The following is a 22,373-nucleotide window of genomic DNA, read 5'->3' on the forward strand; positions in this document are numbered from 1 at the left end:
TTTATTATCAGACCAAGATCTTCTTCCTCGAGTGCTTGTTCACAAATAGCTTCACTATACAGATTAAATAAAAGTGGCGACAAGATGCATCCCTGCCGGACTCCTCGACGGATTTGAATTTCTTCTGTTAGCCTACCCTCAACCTTCACATTTGCTGTTTGATTCCAATATAGGTTGCATATAATTCGAATATCTCGGCTGTCTATATTTTTCTTTATTAGAATTTGTCTTAGTGGTTCATGTTGTACTTTGTCAAAGGCCTTTTCGAAATCAATAAAGCAGGTTTAAATTTCTTGGTTCATGTCTAAGCATCTCTGTGAGAGAACGTTCATTGCAAACAGAGCCTCCCTTGTACCCAGCCCTTTTCTGAATCCCATCTGAGTGTTACTGATGTCTACGTCTAATTTCCTATATATCCTATTATGGATTATTTTCAGGAACAGTTTTAGAGCATGACTCATCAAAGCTATCGTACGATATTCGCTGCATTCCCTTGTATTTGCCTTTTTTGGCAGTAGTATAAAGGTCGAACGGTCGAACGGAGCCATTCCCTAGGTATTATTCCAGTTCTATATATTGTGTTAAATAGATCTAGGAGTATTTTAATAGATTCATCGTCCATAAGTTTGAGCAGTTCTACGGGAATTTCATCAGGACCGGGGGCCTTACCACTTTTCGCTTGTTTGATTGCATAATCTATTTCTTCTCTGATTATATCTCTTATAACATTACAACACGCTAAATGAAGCATTAATTAATCTCAGCCCAGGAGTATGAATCGGTGAAAAGTATAATAAAGATCTCGTCCAAAATTAAACGAAATTAGATTTCGAGAAAATTATGAATTTGCTTTCACAAATAACCAATAACTATTTTATCCCAAATTTTATATGTATAAGTTATTATATATACGTAACATATTACAAAATCTTCAACAAAAAACTCAAAATAAAAACAGAAGATGTTTTAATTGCGAAAGAATAGGACATTTGCAAACTAATTGCAGAAACCGATTCCAGACGAGGACCAGAAGGAAATAATAGCTTCAGACAATATATGTCTATATTATCAATATGAATAAGTCAGATAAAATTAAATTATTAGAAGAATTTTTCACCAAGTAACAAAAAACAAAACTTATTTACTTTATTATTGTTTTATATTTTGGGAACGATTTCCGATTCTAGATATCCGAACTTTAAACTCAGCAGACGCAGGAAGTGAACACAAACTAGTACTAGCAAAAATAAGAATGAAAATAGCACCAAAACATTTTCTACAGGAAATCACCAAGGAGAAATTCAATGTAGAATCACTGTGGAAGGACTCTACAAGAGAAATGTACCAAAGGAGGCTAGCACAGAAGATACAGCTGAGACAAATAGACGACATCGAAGATATAAACGCGAGCTGGGAGAAAATTAAAAACAACAAAGTCGTACTGAACAAAAGAAACAACAACAATACATCATGGTTCAGAAAAGAAGTAAAAGAGAAATGTAAAGAGGAACGAGAAGCCTACACGAAGTACAAAACATGAAATAAAATGATACAAGCAGTACGTTAAAGTGAACGTTATTACAGAATGGGGAACAAGGGAATTCAAATATTATGTTATGCAGACGACGCTACATTAATCGTTGAGATAGAAGACGAGCTCCAAAGATTAACACACATCTTCAATACAACAGCCAAGAAAGACAATATGATAATATCAGCAGAAAAAACCAAATGTATGACATCTAAATACCCACTGCGATGTAAAATTAAAATTGATGAAAAAATAATAAAGCAGGAAGCAAGGTTTAGATATCTGGAAATAGATATAACTATTTACTGAGATGTTGAAGAAGAAGTCGACAACAAAGCTTAAAAGCAAATAAAGCGGCGTGATCTCTTAATGGCACAATCTGGAAGGACAAACACCTAAGACAAGCCACAAAAATAACAATCTAAAAAAAAAAAAAAGTAGAAACCCTCAATTCAGAAGAGTGATATCATAGTTTAAACGCGGAATATCCTCAAATTTAAATGTACACAGCGGCCCTCGAAAACTGCCTGTTTTCTCGATTGCAATTTGCGTTTCCTCATAAGAAATTACAGAATATAATTATAAAGTAGTATATTTATTTGTGCTTCTCTATAGAAAAACTGACCAGGAGTTGTCGTACAGTGTAGCCAAATCTTGTTCACAAGTAGTAATTATGGTCATACAAAACCTGTATTCTTCCACGCAGCGATTATTACCGTCATAAAAATACCAAAAAACATGATTTTTTCAATAGTAAAAATTAAGCACAAAATTGTAATAAAATAAATTTTATTTATATGTTCCGTTTCGTTACATATTTAAATTTATAAAATAAAAATCGATATTTTAAAACATTATTTTCAATCGTTTGGCAATGTTGGAATTAGCGAGGGAACTCGGTTTTACAATTCGGATCCAGACATGCAGTAAAACTAGTTTTTATTATTTTTTGCCGAAGCAATGAACGAAGAAAACATTGGTGTTTCTATGGGTAAATAGTGCATGTGTTTTTGTGAGTATATTTTATGTGATAAGTTTGTAAACTTATTGTTGTCAATACTGTTTTATCAATACTGTATTGTAGTATTGATAAAACGTGTTATTAATAATAGAGAATTATTGATAAGAGAAGACAGCAAAATTCTGATGTTGATTCCAAGAATGAAAAGCCGCAAAAGAGACGGAAAATGTTAACGTCCGAAGAGAAGGTAATGATACGAAACGTTTATGAAGGAATTGTCGGCAGAAAAATGGCATTAAACGTTAGCCAAGCGGTCGACATTTGTAGCAGTTTAACAAAAGTATCCGTTAGCTGTATTTATCGTGTACTTAAAAATACATCGGAAAATAAAAAGCAAGAAAAAGGTAAAACTAGAGGTAGGAAAAGCATTGTTTTGGATGACGAGACAAGGAATATTATACGTCGAAAAATTCATTCATTTTATTTTCGGAGTGAAATTCCAACACTGAAAAAATTTTCTCAAGAGCTCGAAAATGCTGACTCTTTACCCAAGATAGCTCGTAGGGTCTTAATCAGGACCATGCACGAAATGAACTTTCGATACGTAAAACGCAACAGAAAATGTATGCTATTAGAAAAAAATGAAATTATTCTGTGGAGAAGAAAATATTTAGAAGAAATACGAAAAATTCGCAGCACTGGATGCAAAATATATTATTTGGATGAAACCTAGATTAACCAAGGTTGGAAAAGGTCATACAGTTGGAAAAGTTTGGCAAGATTTAAATGTCAAAAGTAAACGCGAAGCATTTATAGAAGGCTGATATACAGGATTAAAAGCTCCATCAGGAAAGGGACGGCGTTTAATCGTCACCCATATAGGAAGTGATACAGGGTTTCTTGATGATGGTTTTCTTCAATTTGAGTCGAAAAAAACAGGTGATTATTAAAGAAATTGAAAGGGAGGATTCAACAATGGCTTACAGAAAAGGGGATTGCATACGAAGAATCAATGCTCAAAATTTAGCTCCTTGACATTGCACGGTTAAGGAAAATTGAATATCTTAAATATGCTGTAGATGAAACTGCAAAAGATTATGGTGTCAAAGTTCTGCGTCTACCACCTTATCATTGCGAACTTAATCCCATTGAACTTATCTGGGAGCAAGTGAAAGGAGAAGTAGCACGCAATAACAAAACGTTCAAATTAAGCGAAATTAAGAAACTTTTGATTAAAGCAATCCTCCATGTAACTCCAGAGAAATGGGCTAAATGTATAGGCCACATAATTAAAGAAGAACATCGTATGTGGGAACTTGACACTTATATAAAAGTTTTACTAGAGCCAATTATAATTACACCAGGTGGTGAAGATAATGACAGCGATAGCAGCACTGTATCTTCAGGTTTAGACAGCGAATAATATTTTCTAATAGTTTAATAAGAACATCAGCATAAAAAAAACCAAAAACAAAAAAAAAAACGAGAAGAACATAGTAAGTGTGTATAGTGTTTGTGTTTAAACACATCAAACATTATTTTTATTTTGTTTTTATAGAATTTTATTTTGTTTTATAGGATTTTATTTTGTTTTGTTTTATACTGTTTTGTTTATTTTATTTAATAAGACAATATGGCTCTTGGCGAACACCCATTTAAAAAAAGTATCGCGCCACAAGACATACCTCTGGGGTGGTGTGGAAACTGTCTTAAAATTTGAATTAAAAAAATTTCATTGTGTAACTCTTTAAGGACGGGTCACGTCAAAAGACGTTTTAGCGTAACTTCCGCGACAGCCGGTTGGTATCAGTAAACTTTCTGCAAAATTACTTCTTTTTTATAGCTTTTTGTTTGTGGCATTCTGTATTTTCAGGGGAATGTAGGGAATGAGCCACAAAATATTTATTCATATGTTTATTTATTGACGTTTCGATCTCTATATCCAGAGACCGTTTTCAATTATACAAATGATAGTACTATTTATTTTCTATGGCTTTTCGCTTGTCGTTCTGTATTTTTAGAAATGATGTTGGGAATAAGCCACAATATATTTATTCAAATGTTTAATTTACGGACGTTTCGATCTCTATAAAGAGACCGTTTTCAAACATACAAATGACAGATATATTTATTTTTCTATAGCTGCTTGTTTGTGGCATTCTGTATTTTTAGGGAGAAGGTTGGACATAAGCCACAATATATCTATTTACATGTTTAATACATTGACGTTTCGATCTCTATTCCGTTTTTAAAGATAGAAAAAAAAATAAACAATATAAGATTATAAAAATATATAATAATAAACAAATAAAATAAATATAACTATCATTTATATCTTTGAAAGCGGTCTTTGGATATAGAGATCGAAACGTCAGTAAAAACTTGTAAATAAATATATTGTGGCCTATTTCGAACATTAATATTTGAAAAATAAAATATAATATTAACGTTAAAATAAAAGTAAGTGTACGCCACTAGATTTCCAAACAGCGTTCCGCATTTCTGGGGGTTTAAACGATGACTTACTCTCTCAAATAGTGAAATTATACCATATAATGCTGCAATTAGACCTATATTAACATACACGGCGGAGACAAGACCTGATACATCTAAAACGAGACGACTACTAGAAACAACAGAGATGAAAATATTTTGACGAATATCAGGGACAAGTCTGTTGGATAGAGAGAGAAGCGAAAACGTAAGAAGAGAATGCAATATAGAAGACATAAATAAATGGGTGACAAAACGGAAACAGAAGTGGAACAAACACATTAGTAGAATGGCAAAGGATAGGATAGTACGAATAACACGAGATAAGTCACCAAATGGACGAAGAAGTATTGACAGGCCAAGAAAAAGATGGTGCGATAATTTAAACAATTCTAGAGGCTAATTAATATTAAAGAAGAAACAGGCTTTATAGCCTACATACAAGAAGGAAGAAGAAGAAAGAATTTCTGAAGTGGAAATTAAAACATCAAAAATAAATTTATTTTAAACTTAATTTTTGGCTTATTCTCAATTAAAATAGCAATTATATTTATATATTATATTTAATTAAGATAGGTTTATAGATAAAATTAATATTTCTAAATCAAGATAAATGTCATTTCCTAAAGAACATGTTTCTCAAAATACCACGTGTAGCTAATTCACATATTCACCAAATATATTATGTAACAAATATTTCCGTAAATAACTCTAATAAAATAAGCTTGTTAACCTTGACATTCGCATTTTTTTGTTCCAAATTTATGTTTTTTAAGAATTTATAGAATATAATACATGAGATGAGGCGACTTAACGTCAATATAATGGGACTAAGCGAGACTAGATGGCCTCGATCTGGTGAAATCGAAGTCGACGGTGCCAAAATATACTACTCAAGAAATGAAGATATTCACCACTATAATGGCGTCGAGATAGTGGTTGATCGCAGTTTATGCCAGGCTGTAACTTGTTTTGTTCCTATATCGGATAGAGTGTTGATGATCACAGCCCAAACAGCGCATAGAACTCTTAATGTCTTACAGGTGTACGCCCCCACTGCAGATAAAGATGAAAATGAAATGGAAGAGTTTTACAATGACATTAAAAGCACTAGACAGCACCAATAATAGAGACATAACAATAACAATGGGGGATTTTAATGCCAAATTAGGAAAAGGTAAATTCCAAGACAATATTGGTGAATTCGGACTAGGAATAAGGAACGAAAGAGGGGAAAGACTGACGGAATTCTGTCAGGAGTTTGAAATGATAGCGACAAATACATTATTTCAGTTACCACCACGTAGATTATATACATGGAAATCACCTATGGATAGCAAAGAAAAAATTATCAGAAACCAGATAGATTATATCCTTATCAATAAGAGATACCGTAACTCCATCAAATCGGCAAAGACATATCCAGGAACAGATGTGTCATCAGACCACAATCCAGTAATCGTAAAATTTGAAATCCACTTAAAGAAAATAAAAAATCAACAAGACAGCACTCTGCTAAAACACCCGAATATAAAACGAGAACTAACGTTGAAAATTAACGAAGAGTTAAGCAAAACAATAATCAATGATAATGAAGATTACAACGAAAAATGAAAAACATTTAAGAACACATTAATGATGCCAATTAAAGATACGCTGAGCAGTCACAAAATCGATGAAGCTAAGACTCCATGGATGACAGATGAGATCCGGCAACTAATGGACAAAAGAAGATCATACAAAAACAAAAATGTAAACGAATACAAAGCCACACACAAGGAGATCAGGATAAAAATACGGGCAGCTAAAGAGAAGTGGTACAACGACAAATGTTTAGAGATAGAAGAACTCCAGAGAAATCATGACAGTTTTGAATTGCACAAAAAAATTAAAGAATTAGCAGGTATAAGACGGTCCAACAATAGTAACACCCTGGTCGATACGAATGGTAAAATAATATCTGATATCAAAGGCAACTAAACAGATGGAGAGAATACGTACAAGAATTGTTTGAGGATGACAGGACACAACAAGATAGCATGAACGATTGCGACGAACATGATATAGGTTCAAATATAACTAAGGGTGAAATAATACATACAATAAATCTGGAAAAATCTAATAAAACTGCGGGGCCTGACACAATTCCAACTGAAATAATTAAATTAATATCAGAAGATCAGATCAATGTATTAGTAGACTTATATAATACTGTATATAATACGGGTATTATTCCGAGAGATTGGCTCAAATCAACATTTATTACATTACCAAAAAAACCTAATGCAAAGGAATGTAATGACCACCGTATAATTAGTCTAATGAGTCACACACTAAAAATATTCTTAAAAATTGACTGAACTGAAATGAATGAACTGAAACCCAATTTGGATTTAGGAATGCCATGGGTACACGAGAGGCATTATTTGGATTTAACGTCCTCATGCAAAGATGTATGGATGTAAACCAACTACTTTATGTTTGTTTTATTGATTACAATAAGGCGTTCGATAAGGTCCGACACAACCGTCTTGTACAGTGACTTAAAGATAAACACATTGACAAAAAAGACTTAAGAATAATAACTCATCTCTACTTTAACCAAACAGCAAAAGTCAGGGTAGGCAAAGAACTTTCGGAGGAAGTAGAGATAAAAAGAGACGTAAGACAAGGTTGCATACTGTCCCCCTTATTGTTCAATCTATATTCGGAAGAAATAATTAAAATATCACTCGAAAATGTAACAATTGGAATAAAAGTCAACGGTAGACCCATCAACAATATTCTGATATGCTGATGATACTATACTAATTGCAGAGAATATACAAGATCTACAGACACTTTTAGATAATATAGTAAATGCTAGTGAGGAAAGCGGACTAACGCTTAATGCTAATAAAACAAAATTTATGACAATTTCCAAAACACAACAACTTTTTAAACATAAGAGGGGTTCCAATAGAAAAATTAAAAAAATACAGATATCTTGGTACAATTATTAATGAAAATAACGAGTATACAGAAGAAATAAAATTGAGAATTGGACAAGCTAGAGCAACATAAGATGAGAAAAGTATTATGCAGTAGAGACCTTAGTTTACAACTCAAAATAAGAATATTACGTTTATATGTGTTTTCGGTGCTGCTGTATGGGGTGGAGGCCTGGACGTTAAAGAAAGAGGTGAGCGATCGACTTGAAGCATTCGAGATGTGGACCTACCGAAAAATAATAAAAATAAGTTAAGTAGAGCGAATAACAAATGCTAAAGTCCTCAGAAAGATGACAAAGGAAATGGAAATCATGAATACGATTAAGATAAAAAAGTTACAATATCTCGGTCACGTTATGAGAGGGGATATACAAACCATAATGCAGGGAAAACGAAGTATTGGAAGAAGACGCATCTCCTGGCTCAACAATCTGAGAAAGTGGTATAATTGCAGTTCCGTCGACTTGTTCAGAGCTGCAATCTCAAAAGTGAAAATAGCTGTGATGATTACCAACCTCCTTAGAGGAGACGGTACCTAAAGAAGAAGAAGAATTTATACCATATTTTTTTTTTTTATTTCTCTCTTAAAATGAGTTCCGTATGTTATTCTACAGTTACCAAACTCATATAAATCACTTTGTTACAGATCGAGTATTTTTTACCCACCGGCCTGTTTAAACAAAATCCCAAAATGGTAATATGTATAGAAACTGACGAAAACAATATTCCTCAAATACAACTTGGACAGCACTTACTGAGATTAGATGCAGAAGAACTTGGACCCAAAGACAAGAAGAGAGCAGAAGAGGAAATTAGGGAAACGCCAGAAAATGTTAGATATGGATTAGCAAAAATTAGAGAATATATTGAAGGTAAGTCGAACTAGGTAAATTGATTATATTATTGTTTGATTTTGCTCATAATTTTTAATTGAATAATTCGTTTTGTATACGTAATACGAATTTAGATCTAAATAGTGTATATGAGAAGGTACATTGAGAAGTTTTTGTTGTGTAAAATAAATAGTAAATAAATGAAAATAAGATAAACCCTCTCTTCCAGAACCTGAAACCCACTGTATCTGGTTTTCTTAGAATCTCAATCATATATGAATGATTTAAAATTAGTGGTTTTTATCCGAACCCACCTAGATCGGATGCTGAAAATTATAGAAACTTTCTCAAATGTCATTAGTATGCATTATTACATTAGCTAGTTGATAAACATTATTAAAGTATTAAGCAAAGATATTTACAGTATTTTGTAGTTTAGAAATAGCGATGTCGTAATATTTCATTTCGCCAGAAATTCGAGTTAAATATAGAAAATATTGTATATTTTCAAAATACTTATAACATTATACTTATAATATTACATTGTAAGCTGATTTAATTTTTTTATCGTATCAAACCCTTAGGGATATTGGCAAGGTGGTATATCTTTATTTCAGAAAAGTTTTTTACACATATCATATTATTAACAATTATATTATTTGAAAAAGTTTATTGTATTACTGATATCTTCTGTTAGAGCTCCTTTCAGATTATGTTTTATTTTCGCTGTCGATCTAGCTGTTAACTACACTGGACAGTCATTCATTGTATGTTGCACTTAAATTGGTATTTGACAGGTGTGGCAACTCGGCTAAGGGGTCTTTGAAGATAATGTATCCATGTATAAATTTTGTATGCCCTAGCCGCAGTCTATCAAGGACTACTTGGTCAAATTTTTGAGCTGGGAGCAGTAGTAAAGCGGAAATAACACTTGGTTTGATCATTCTTAAATTTGCTTTTATTTGGCTCCATTTTTCTTGGTAGGTTTTGTTAATGTAGAGGTTTATAAATGTTTTTTAGTCTGAAAATGGTATGTTTTGCATTAAAGGGATTGTCATATTACTGATAGTTTCTGTTGCTGCTTTATCATCTGCTTTATTACCAATTATCCCAACATTGGATGGTACCCATAAAAATGTTATGTTTTTGCCACGTATTTTGGCTTTATATAGCATGTCAGTTATTTGTGCTAAATTAGCATGAGTAGGATACATCTGTTTGACACCATTTAAGGCACTCAGAGAATCTGATATAATAAGAAACTTTATATCGTTGCTGGTACATTGGTCCAGTGCGTTGGATATTGCTTGTAGTTCTCCAGTATATATACTACACTTCTTGGCTGGACAGAGGTGCTGTTTTTGAAGATAGCTGTAGCAGCTACACCACTGCTGCTTTTGGAGGCGTCAATAAAAATGATTTTGAAATCAGAATATCTGGAGATGGTAGACTGGAATTGTTGTTATATTTCAGAAGAATTGTGTGAGTGTATGGGATAGTTGAGTAAGGTAAAATCTACTTCTGATATTTGGCCTTTCCAGGGAGAAGAGTGGTATCTGTTTGTATGCGTATTCAAATCGCAGTAAGTTTCTTGGGGAGTAATTTAAGTACATATTTGGAGGGTTTTCCCTATTAAGCTTGTTATAAAGAGGTTTTTATTTGCATTGAGATATTTAGTAGCACAACACATTGAAAATATTGTCTTCTAAGAATTAATGGCGGTTGTCCTGCTAGGACTTGAAGGCTGCTAATTGGCGTGGTTGTCAAAGCTCCGAAACCTATGCATAATTCTGTGAATTGGATAATGTTCAGTTTGCTCAATTGACTTTTAGTAGCAGTTTCGTAGCATATACATCCGTATACTAGTTTGCTTCTAAATAGAGCTTAATATAATCGTAGAACAATAGTTATGTCTGCACCCCATTTGTCATTGGAAAGGACTTTTAGAAGATTTATTATCTGTTGGCATGATTTAATTAGTTCATTTATGTGCGATGTCTATGTGATGTGAGAATCGAATGCGATTCCCAAAAATTGGATTTCTTTGATTGTTGTGAAAGTGCGCCCGTGTAGTTGTAAATTTAAATGGTGTTGAGTTTTCGGTTGAAAATCTCAAGTCTGTATCCAATGACCACCCTTCTAATTTATTTAGTGTATTTTGTAATATTGATACAGCTGAATTTAGGTTTTTAATTCTCATATATATTACAAGATCTTTCGCGTAAAAATTTGCTTTTACTGAAAGCAGAAAATGATTAGACACGTTGTTGATCGCTATTAAAAACAGCAGGAGGCTTAATGCAGATCCCAATGGGATCCCATTTTCCAATAATTTCTTAGTTGACATGACACCGTTTGTTTTAACTTTTATACTTGTCTTCTTCAGGAAGTTTTTGGTGACGGCTAGGAATTTGCCATCTATTTTCCAAATTTTTATTGTTTTTATTCTAATGCTAGGGTAGGTAAGAGATATTGGTCGATACGAGAAAGATAAGTTTTTTGATTTATTGTCTTTTAAAAATGGTATAATAATTGCTTTTGCGCCAGAAAGATGGAAAGTTATGGGTCGAATAAATTTTGTTGAAGATCTTTACTAAAGTAACTTCGCGCCAATAGGTACTTTTTCGATAAAAATTGGTGGTATGTCATCATGTCCAGGTAAGGTATTTTTGGGGTTATTAAGACTTTCATTTAATTCATCAAATGTTATGGATGTGTTTAGTGGGCAAGCACTATTTTCTGTATTAATTTTTGATGCTTCTGTTCTTTGTTTATGTTCTAAGAAAGTTGGTTGGTACTGATTCTATGAATATTTTTGAGATTTACTGTTTGTCTGAAGTTGATTTATTATGTAGCAATGCAATCTTTTCCACTGGATATATCCAGCGTTTTTTTTTCATTCCGTGTTTTATTTGTGTTTTCTAATATTTGTCAAATATTTGGAAAAATATCCTTGTTTATCAGTTTCATGTGGAATTCTTCTGCATTATTTATTCTTAGCTGTTTTGTATGATGTATTTTTCTAGTTGTGTGTAGTTTGAGTCTAGTTCATTTTTAGCAGCTTATGATATGATCCACAGTATGCTCCTATATAGCTCCAGATATAGCTTTTACATTTATTACTGAGGTTTTCCACCTTTTCCCGCAGTTATATATAAAAATGTTACGGGAACCGAGGAACCGTTTATATGGCCAACTGCCTCCCTAATTATATCTTCATTGGTCCCTGCTGTTACTGATAAATTAATATTACCGAATATTTTTTTTAATTCCTGAATTTTATTTTAAACAGGATTTGTGAGACATTTTCTGTCCTTTAATTGTTTAAATTTATTATTGTCAGTACTGCATAAATATATCACTAGCAAGATTATATCACTAGCAATGAAGGAACAGGGCATAATATGAGTACCACAATAGAAAGACATTTTTATTGAAAAACCAGATCACATGACAAAAAAAACAATTTTAAGAATTCATATAGGGTGCCTATTCCAGACAGGAATGTATGCGGAAACAAGGAGTATCATAACCAACAGGGTCAGATCTGGTATACAGATGGATCCAAAACTACAGAGGGTGTGAGGGCAGGAATATTCTCCAATAATTAAAGAATTGAAGAAGAGTTTTGTCTTGTGGAGGAACTGCGCCGGTTTATAAGCGAAAATTTACGCGATAATACAATGTTCAAAAGGAAATAATAAAAGAGCTCTTGAAAAAGAGCAGATATATATATATATATATATATATATATATATATATATATATATATATATATATATATATATATATATTGTCTGACAGTCAGGCGGTACTGAAGCTACTGGCGTGTCAGGAAGTGACGTCTTTATTGGTGTAGGACTGCATCAAAGAACTGAATAAAAGGAATGTAGGAATGTAGGAAAAAGGTTGAACTTGTCTGGATGCCAGGACATCAGATCATCGAGGCAACGAAAAAGCAGATCAATGGGCGATCATGGGCGATATTGGGAGAGAATCCCAAAACAAACACATGGAAAATTGCTGGAAAATTGGTTGAAAAAAACAGAGAAACTGTTGAGAGAGAGCATGCAATAGTAAGGGAATTTCTGAATAAAATAGACATTTACAATGAATACCTTAACTGTAGACTTTGTAAAACATGTATTATGCGATTGCAAGGAGCTGTACCGTTAAAGACAAAAATTGTATGGGCAACCTAGAGTAGACCCTGGTATATTTAGGACACACCAAGCAAAAGACCTATACAAACTTCTACGGGTTACAAAAATGTTTACAAGGAGAAAAAAATATATATCACTTTTATATTTTCACCTCTAATTCGGGTAATATGTCTATTTTAGCATATTTATTGTGTAAACCATTACACGAGGTATGTAGCAGTGATTTTATATAGCCTGACCGTTTATTCGTTTGCGAATCGCCATAGAAAAATAATTTTAGTGGGTAGAAATCGGTGGAACAGCAGCTAATCTAAGTATACCGCGTAAAAAACTATTTTTTTAAATAAAAATCTCATTTTTTCACTACTAAGCATTGAAAATGTCACGTTAATCTCGTAACTTAATACAATGTAGCTATGGATTTCATAGAAAATAATATTTTGCAATAAATCTTCATCGATTTATAATAACCAACAAGTTTTATAAAGTTTGCGGTCACACTTCTTATGAATATAACAGTAAATGTTTCCACTTGAATATACAGCGAATTACGCCATTAAATACCTACAAACATTGATTTCTAAACAAGCATTAAATTATTTATAGTTGTCGATGAATTTACCTCATCATTATGGGGTACCTTTATTATTTCTATATAGATCAGGTACCCACTTGTCAATTTAGTCTAATTAATGAGGTCTAATGCTTTTTTATTTGATGTTTTTATACTATTTTTAGTCTGTTCATAATTATTGATATTAGAGAATAATTCATGGAAATTTTGACAAAAAACTTCCTACGTGAATAATAAATGCAACACAATGCTATTGTATATAATGCTATTTAATTATATATATTTTTTAATAAATAAATTTTTAATAAAATCCTTTATAAAAAGGTATATAAAAACCCAGTCGGGCTATGTTAAATAGACAAAACGTTTTCGGAATAAATATTCCATCATCAGTGTCCTAAAAAAGTATTTAACCACTTAATTAAAACGAACATGAAATAATTTAAATTTTGACTAAGGTTAATGTAAAATGTGGTTAATACTTACAGGTTAATACATGAATGTAGCCACTAAATATGGGGGTAAAAACCCTTTAAAAATTACTCATTGAAATTTAGTTTACATTATTTCTTGTATAAAATTAAGATGGTAAAGTTACCGTTGGATTGGTAACATGGCGACATATGACTCTACACTAAGTTGCAAGTCCTGAGAGGGTATGTCTACGAGGACTTTATGAAAGCAACTGATTGAAATGACAGTCTTGACATGTTATGACGGAAATTGTAACAGAGCAGTCAGTGTAACTGTATGTGTCTATTTAAGACAGAAGCCAACGTTATTTAAAATTGTGAAAGTTAAAATAAAAATAAAATTATCAACCATCAACAGTATCAACCATCAATGTTGTTGCTTTAAATTATGTATGTGAGATGAAATTGTGGTGAGAAAATTATGTGATTATAGTTAGGCAACCAACTATACAAGTGTCAAGTGGTGTGGTGAAAAAGATTCTAATATAAGGCCCTTTATGTTTCAATAACATTTGGTACCTGGAAAATGGAAACTAGACACAGGTGGAAAGTTGGGTTCTTGAAAAAGTATAGGAATTAATGTATTTAATATGTGAGAATGTTATTGAGTGAATGAATTAAAACTTTTGTAATATTTGTAATATAAAGTTCATGTAAAATTTGACTTATAACTCAATTATATAAGGTCCTGTATGTCAAAAAGCAACATTTGGTACCTGGTAAATGTAAAACTTCTTAAGTTACAAGTTCATGAATATAAATATCTGATTAAGTGTTAACAGATTAAGTGATATAGTTATATTTTGTGTGTTGACAAATATATGAAATGGACAAAATTTGATGGTTGGAAGTGGTTTTGTAATATATTGATCGTAAAGTACCCAACTTATAACTTGAGAAAAGGCCCTATCTGTTATAAAGCAACACTAGGTACATAGGAAAAATAAAAGATTAAGTTATAAGTTGGTAAGTTGAATGAACTATTGGTCTATATTGACCATAATAGTAAAATGAAATTGTTGTAGGTGGCTCTGTTAAATTTGAGTAAAGAGAATGAAAATTAAGGTGTTTTTGAGAAAATTGTGATAAACGGAAAGACTACAGAAGGCTGAGGTCCCCAGAGAACCGAAGCCAAACCCTGAGGGAGTTGTGTAGAAGAGTAAATAAGAATTTAATAATCTGGAAGGGGGGATGACGGATGATCTAATCTGAATTTGGAAGTGTCGAAAAAGAAGCATGGAAAGTATTGGGTATAGTGGTTAAGACATGAAGTTTAGGTTGAAAAGAAAGGAGTGGGAAAGATGGAGAGTAAGATGTATTGGAAGAAAGGTTGGAGTGAACTACGGAAGATGAGTATTAGGTGAACTAATAATGAATATAGATTTTTATTGTAGAAGTAAATTAAGGATGTGGGTTAAGAGAATAGTTGGCGATGGAGAGGGAGAAAATCTCGATTGAATGAAACATGGCGATTAACGCAATTTGGGCTTTTTTGTTTTTCTTTAAGAATTTCAAGGTCTTCGTATAAGTCTAATTTGAGGAAATTTTTTTGGGGGATATTGTGGATAAGTGAAACGTCTTCTGGGATATTGAGGGTGTGGTTGTGTTCTTTAAGATGTTGAGGGAAAGTGGAAGTATTTTCTCTTTTTATGTGCTCTAGAGAGCGCGAAGAAAGAGATCTGCATGTTCTACCTATGTAGGTATACAGCCAACTACAGGAACTTAGTTTCCTTGTGAATTTAATTATATATTCTGTATTATCCAAAATTGGGCAACAACAACATAAAATGTTAATACATATACGTAAGGCATTGCGCAACAATAAACGCAACGCCGTACGCGGCGTATAGCGTTAATAAATACATCGCGTATGAATGCTGCACACAATACATAATAAATGCCGTATCTTACTGTACGCTGAAACAGCGTGAAACGTGTATAGACGCGACGTATGGCGTAACGCTATACGTGACGTATACTCGGTGGAATGTAGAATATTTGTTTAATTTTCCATTAATGATTTAACTTGTTTTTTGTTTTTTTTTTAGCGGAACCAGACTTTAATGTACCTTTAGACGACGACGATTATTTGACAAAATTCCTAAGGCCTTGTAGATATATACCAGAAAATGCCTTTAAAATAATGAAAAGGTATTACTATTTTAAAGTAAAATACCCAAAATACGGTTTTAATATCACTCCAGCATCAATAAGACAAGTATTTGACACAGAAGTATTTAAGTTTTTACCAACTAGGACATCGACCGGTTGTAGAATTATGACAGTAAGTGTAGGTAGGTTCCAATTTAATTAATTTAGTTACTAGGCTTTGTTCTCATGAATAGCATTGCGTTTTTAAATTTGGATTCAATTTGTAATCTGAAAACGACTATAAACGAACATTCCTCCTTTTAAAACGCATCCTTAGTTCAGGAGAATTGTTTATTAGACTGTGATGTTTTGTTTTTATTTGAAAATCTTTTTTAAGAATTACTAAAAAGTTCTATTATTAGCGTAGCTCCAGAATTGTTCTCCGGAAAGACTACTTTAAATAATTGGAAAATTGTATGGCATCGTTCGTCATCATCATCTGTATTACTTTTTCTTATAGTCTCATCCTTTTTTTCTTCATTTTCATTTTTGACATCATCTTTCTCTACATCTGTTTCCTTTTCTTCCGTAAGTAAACATTTGGATTTGTTTCAAATATTGTTCATTATTTATAGGCATCCATTTTCAGAGAGGATGACGAGCCCGGACATACTTAAATCCGAGGTAGAAGAAGCAATAAAACGGATGAAAAGCAGGAAAGCTGTAGGGCCTGATAATATCGAAGCTGAATTTTTAAAACTCTTGGAGGAAGAACGAATAAATTGGATCACGGCTGTCTTCAACAAAATATACAATACAGGAATCATCCCTGATAAATGGCTAGAATCAGAATTCATAGCGATACCTAAAAAACAGGGAGCTAAAAAGTGCGAACAATATCGGACAATCAGCCTAATGAGCCACATGTTGAAACTATTTCTTAGAGTCATCCATGGAAGAATTTATAAGAAGTGCGAGGAACAAATATCGGATAGACAGTTCGGCTTCATTAACGCAGTGGGTACCAGAGAGGCACTTTTCGGAGTACAGGTACTGATTCAAAGATGCAAGGACGTTAACTGCGACGTATACGCGTGCTTGATCGACTATGAAAAGGCATTTGACAGAGTTCAACATGAAAAGATGATAAACATTTTAAAAGAAGCAGACCTGGATGACAAAGACCTCAGAATAATTTCAGAACTATACTGGAATCAGACCGCATACATGAAAATTAACGGAGAAGAAACAGATCACATAAAAATACTACGCGGAGTTAGACAGGGATGTATCCTATCGCCGTTGATATTTAATATGTACTCAGAGAAAATTTTTAACGAGGCTCTTTACGGAATAGACGAAGGCATCCTTCTAAATGGTGAAAGAGTAAACAATGTTAGATATGCCGACGACACCATGGTGGTAGCAGATAGTTTAGAGGGACTTCAGAGGCTAATGGACAGAATAAACGAGTACAGTCAACAGTACGGACTAAACATTAATACCCACAAAACAAAACAAATGATTATCAGCAAGGAGAATATAAATGGGGCTCATCTTTACATTAATGGGACGCAGATAGAGCGAGTAAAACAGTATTGCTACCTGGGAACTATTATAAACGAACAGTGGAGCAATGTACAGGAAATAAAGTGCCGCATAGGAAAGGCAAGAACGGTCTTTAACAAAATGAGCGCCATCTTCAAAAGTCACAACATATCCCTAGATACAAAAATGAGACATTTGAGATGCTATGTTTTCTCTGTGTTGTTGTACGGGGCGGAGGCATGGACGCTTACAGACACCACTATTAAAAAACTTGAAGCATTTGAGATGTGGCTTTATAGAAGAATGCTGAGAATATCATGGACATCAAGGATCACGAACAAGGAAGTTCTAGAAAAAATGAGGAAGGAACCAGAGATTGTGTTTACGATCAAACGCATAAAATTGCAATATCTTAGACACGTTATGAGAAATCAGCACAGTTACTCCCTGCTGCAGTCTATATTGCAAGGTAATGTCAATGGTAAGCGAGGACCCGGCAGAAGGAGAATATCATGGCTGCGGAATTTAAGAACATGGTTTAAGAAAACCTCAACGGAGCTGTTTCGAGCCGCAGCGAGCAAGGTCATGATTGCCAATATGATTTCCAACCAGAAGAATAAGAATTGTTCATTAAATATCACACCTCGAGAAACTTTATTATTGAATGGATTCCATAAATGATATCCATTATTACTGTATCCTACCAAATATTTTTCTTGACTTCTTTCATCGAGCTTTCGTCTTACTTCTTGAGGAACGTGAGCCCAAGCCTTCGATCCAAATATTCGTATCTTTTCTAGATCTATTTTTTGATTAAAATTAAATTTCTGCTGGAAGTTTACCACTTGGCACTGCAGTAGTTTTTAATCGATTAATTATTTTTGTTGCTGTTCGTACAGCTTCACCCCATAAATTCTTAGACAGTTAGGCACTGTCAAAAAGTAAGCAACGGATCATATTTAAAACAGTTCGGTTAAATCTCTCACTGACTCTATTTTGCTCAGGATTTCTAGGCACTGTAAATTCAATTTGAATCCCTTTAGACTTGCAAAAATGTTTAAATGCATGGAATGCATACTCTCCACCATTCTCAGTATGTAACCTGGATATTTTAGTTTTAAATTGGCCACTTACCATTACTTCATATTCCATAAACTTCTCCAATACTTCACCTTTGTCTTTCATTAGATACACATATGAAAAATGGGAAAAGTGGTCAATAAAGGATATAAAGTTCCTGCATCCATCATATGATGCTGGAGAAAATGGTCCAGCCACATCAGATGATACAACTTCTAAAATTGCTTTGGCATTTTTTTTAGTTGGAATATCCTTAAAAGGTTTCCTTGTTTGTTTCCCCCTAATACATATCTCACATAAATTACTTGGAAGATATAGTGAAAAATGACCCATTCTTCTGTGTAATATACTATCTGAAATGGCAACATTACATTACATTGACAAAAGGATTTTCTCATCGCTAGAGGTTTGTTATTTTTCATTTCTAAAAGTGTCTTTTTGATTGTATGGTATTATTTTTGGTATTTCTTCTGTTCCCTGGTTTGCGACTTTGGGCAAGGGCGGATCTTGTCTTTCGTTGGTCCTCTCATACATTTCGTCGCAATAACAGGAATGATGTCATCAGCATCGAATGCCGCTGTTTTCACATTGTGCTTGTGTGCTGGATGTGTATTCACATCCAGCACTAGCACGAAGCGTAACTATCTGACTTGATAATGGCAATTGCTACCTTGCAGAAACGTCTTCAAAACAATCGTTTTGCTCAAGACCATAATTATTTAACGCGGAGTAAAACCCGGAAAACCACAGAAATCCTGTCCTGTCTTAGGATGCTATACATCATGCGGAATGATTTTATTTATTAACTTTATTTTAGCTAACTGGGATCCCAAGAAGGTAACCATGGAAGAATTGTTTAAGGCCGTAATGGTAAGCATGGAAATCGCCATGTTGGAGCCAAAAACGCAGTTAGGGGGCGTTCATGTGATTTTAGATACCGCAGGTTTGTCGCTGATGCATATTTACCAATTTTCTCCCTCCTTAGCAAAAGTTATGTTAGAATGGATTCAGGTAATTGGTTTCTTTTAATTTAAACTTTTCAATAATTTTAAGGAAATTCAAACACAAACACGTAACAGTATCGTCACGCACAAATTCACAATATGGCTGGATTAGAATAAAATAAATATATAAAATTCATAAAATCACTTTTAGGAATGTGTAGCAGTACGATTAAAAGGAATTCATATTCTTAATCAACCTCTCATATTCAACATGGGTTACAAAATATTTAAACCATTTTTAGGCGAGAGAATAAAAAAACTGGTAAGTACTATACTATATTTTTAAAATTTGTTTAATTCTTGTTTTCCATCTGGAAACCTCATTTTCTGCTTAACTAACTACTATTCAATAAATAAAACATTAGTTTGATCCACTAGATAATCGACAGTTGTGACGGAGAGCTCTATTAAATACCAGACTCAGTAAAACGATAGTTTAATCTAAATAAAAATATATTCAAATAAAATAAAATTTACTTCCATAAAATACGGAAAATAAAAAATCCTCTTAAGTAAATCCAAAGGCTTTTAACACTGTTGTCTGTGAACAGATATAAACTTTAGCGGTGTTTGGCTGGGTAGAGCATAAACGGGAAGAACAGTGTGAATGCTACTTAAATACCGCGGTAGAAGTTTTTTCCACATCAATACTCCGGATCGAACATAGTTGTCGTCGCTCTGCACGGCATTTTATAATCTCGGCCTTGTTAGTGGGAGTGCTGCACACAGAATGCTATAGAACGTTTCACGTTAAGAAAATAACATTGCGGAGATAGGGCCATGTATTTCTTATGGACGATAGAAGCGCAGCGATGCCACGATGAACACAAGTGCGATTCAGGGTTGTATAATTTGTATTTTCGTTTTCACAGACATGAATTAAATAATTGTTTTTTAACGTAATTGACCAAAAGTGCCCATTCGAAACAAGAGATGAAAAGTAGGGAAAATGATTTTAATTAAATAATTAGTACCTATTTACAAAAGATAATTTTATTTTATCTTATTTTAATTATAGTAACGACAGTTTATTTGTTTTTCGGTAAGAATATCATATACCATGAATCATAGAAATCAGTAGAAAATATTGCTTAGTTAAATCATGCACTTTGCCGGCTATTAAAGATTTAAAAGCAAATAAACGGACCGCTTGGAATGCATATATCTAATTACTAATTGCAACTTAAAATAATACGGTGTGCGTATGTCGTGCGATTTTATGTCGTTCTCTGAGATTACATAATGATAATAAGGCTTTGTGCTTTGTGGTTCTTCAGTTGTTATTCTGACTTTACAGTTAAATGTTAATTGAAAATGGAAATTCGAAAAATATATCGACAATCTAGTAAACCGCATGCTTGAGAGTTTTGGCAACACTGATCTCCATAAGCCTAATGTTATTTTCTTAACGTGGAACGCTGTATAGATATTAGCAAAGTAACGGCGGTGGTCGGTGGCATTATTGGAAGATAGATTTGTTTTTCCCAACTTTAGTTAGGCTATTCATCGCATTTTTTGCCATACCGCAATGCGTCTTTGAACTTCTGCTTCGCAGTTGCCATCGTTTATATACTAGAAATGAGATAGTTGAAGCTGTCTACTATATGGAATTTCTGCAAGTGAGTACTCAGCTGAATAGTATTGGATCTGTCTATCAGCAATTTTTTCATATTGTTTTTATTAATATTGTTCTGAAGCTATTTTCTTGTGGCATTTTAAATTAATTATTATTTAAATGGGAATAAGCCACAATTAAAGGTTAAATTATGTTTATTGACGTTTCAATTTCCACTTCGGAAATCGTTCTCAAAATACAAACATTACAAACTAATGTTTCTATTTTGAGAACGATTTCCGAAGTGGAAATTGAAACGTCAATAAACGTATTTTAACCTTTAATTGTGGCTTATTCCCATTTAAATAGTAATTAATTGTTTTTATTAACATTAAGGCCAACTTTACTGCTTTCTAGATCAACTTTTCACAAGAGATCTAGTATTTCTTGTTCATTTGCTGCTGTAAGTTTGATGTCATCAGCAAATCTTAAATTGGATACTTTTCTACCAGCAGCTGTTACTCCATCGACCCATCTTTCTAAAGTCATCTTTATAATATGTTCACCATAAACATTGAATAAGTCAGGTGAAAAAACGCATCCTTGTCTAACCCCTCTCTCTGTTCTGAACTGGCTTGAGAACTTCTGATTTAGTCCTACTGTTGACATACTGAACTGGTACAGGTGTACCAGGAGTATCAGTGCATTCATCTCTATTAAAATGAACCAAAGATTCATCCAGATTACACAATGGAATGCCTTCTATTAGTAAGAATTAAGCATATTTTCAAGGTACTTGAAATTCTCTTGACTTTTTAATGATTTCCGTAAGGAAAATGAAATTCCTGTACTTGGCTGTATACCATCAATCACGAAAGTTTATTTAAAATTGTTTATAAAAGGTATATAATTTTAAATCCCTTTCGGGCTACATCACAGAATGTTTACAAAAAACTTATTATCAGTGTTTTGTTACCTAGAGTAAGTATTTTCAATTTGTTCTTTTACCTTTTTTCCTTTACGTTTTTGTTTTAAATTATGTGGAAATACTTAGTACACGTAACAAATCACTAATTG

General features: G+C 33.1%; 1 protein-coding gene across 2 annotated transcripts in view; it reads left to right on the plus strand.

The window, feature by feature from the left end:
- The window catches only part of LOC140437804 (alpha-tocopherol transfer protein-like), a 54,772-nt gene that overhangs the window by 19,352 nt on the left and 13,047 nt on the right, over positions 1–22,373 (plus strand). For both annotated transcript variants that reach the window (XM_072527553.1, XM_072527552.1), the window contains exons 2-5: positions 8,622–8,847; positions 16,067–16,312; positions 19,555–19,748; positions 19,893–20,003. In XM_072527553.1, coding sequence (XP_072383654.1) covers positions 8,667–8,847; positions 16,067–16,312; positions 19,555–19,748; positions 19,893–20,003 — 732 coding nt within the window. In that variant the 5' untranslated portion in view covers positions 8,622–8,666. The remainder of the gene's footprint in view (positions 1–8,621; positions 8,848–16,066; positions 16,313–19,554; positions 19,749–19,892; positions 20,004–22,373) is intronic.

Source organism: Diabrotica undecimpunctata, chromosome 3, assembly GCF_040954645.1.
Source record: "Diabrotica undecimpunctata isolate CICGRU chromosome 3, icDiaUnde3, whole genome shotgun sequence".
NCBI lineage: Eukaryota > Metazoa > Arthropoda > Insecta > Coleoptera > Chrysomelidae > Diabrotica > Diabrotica undecimpunctata.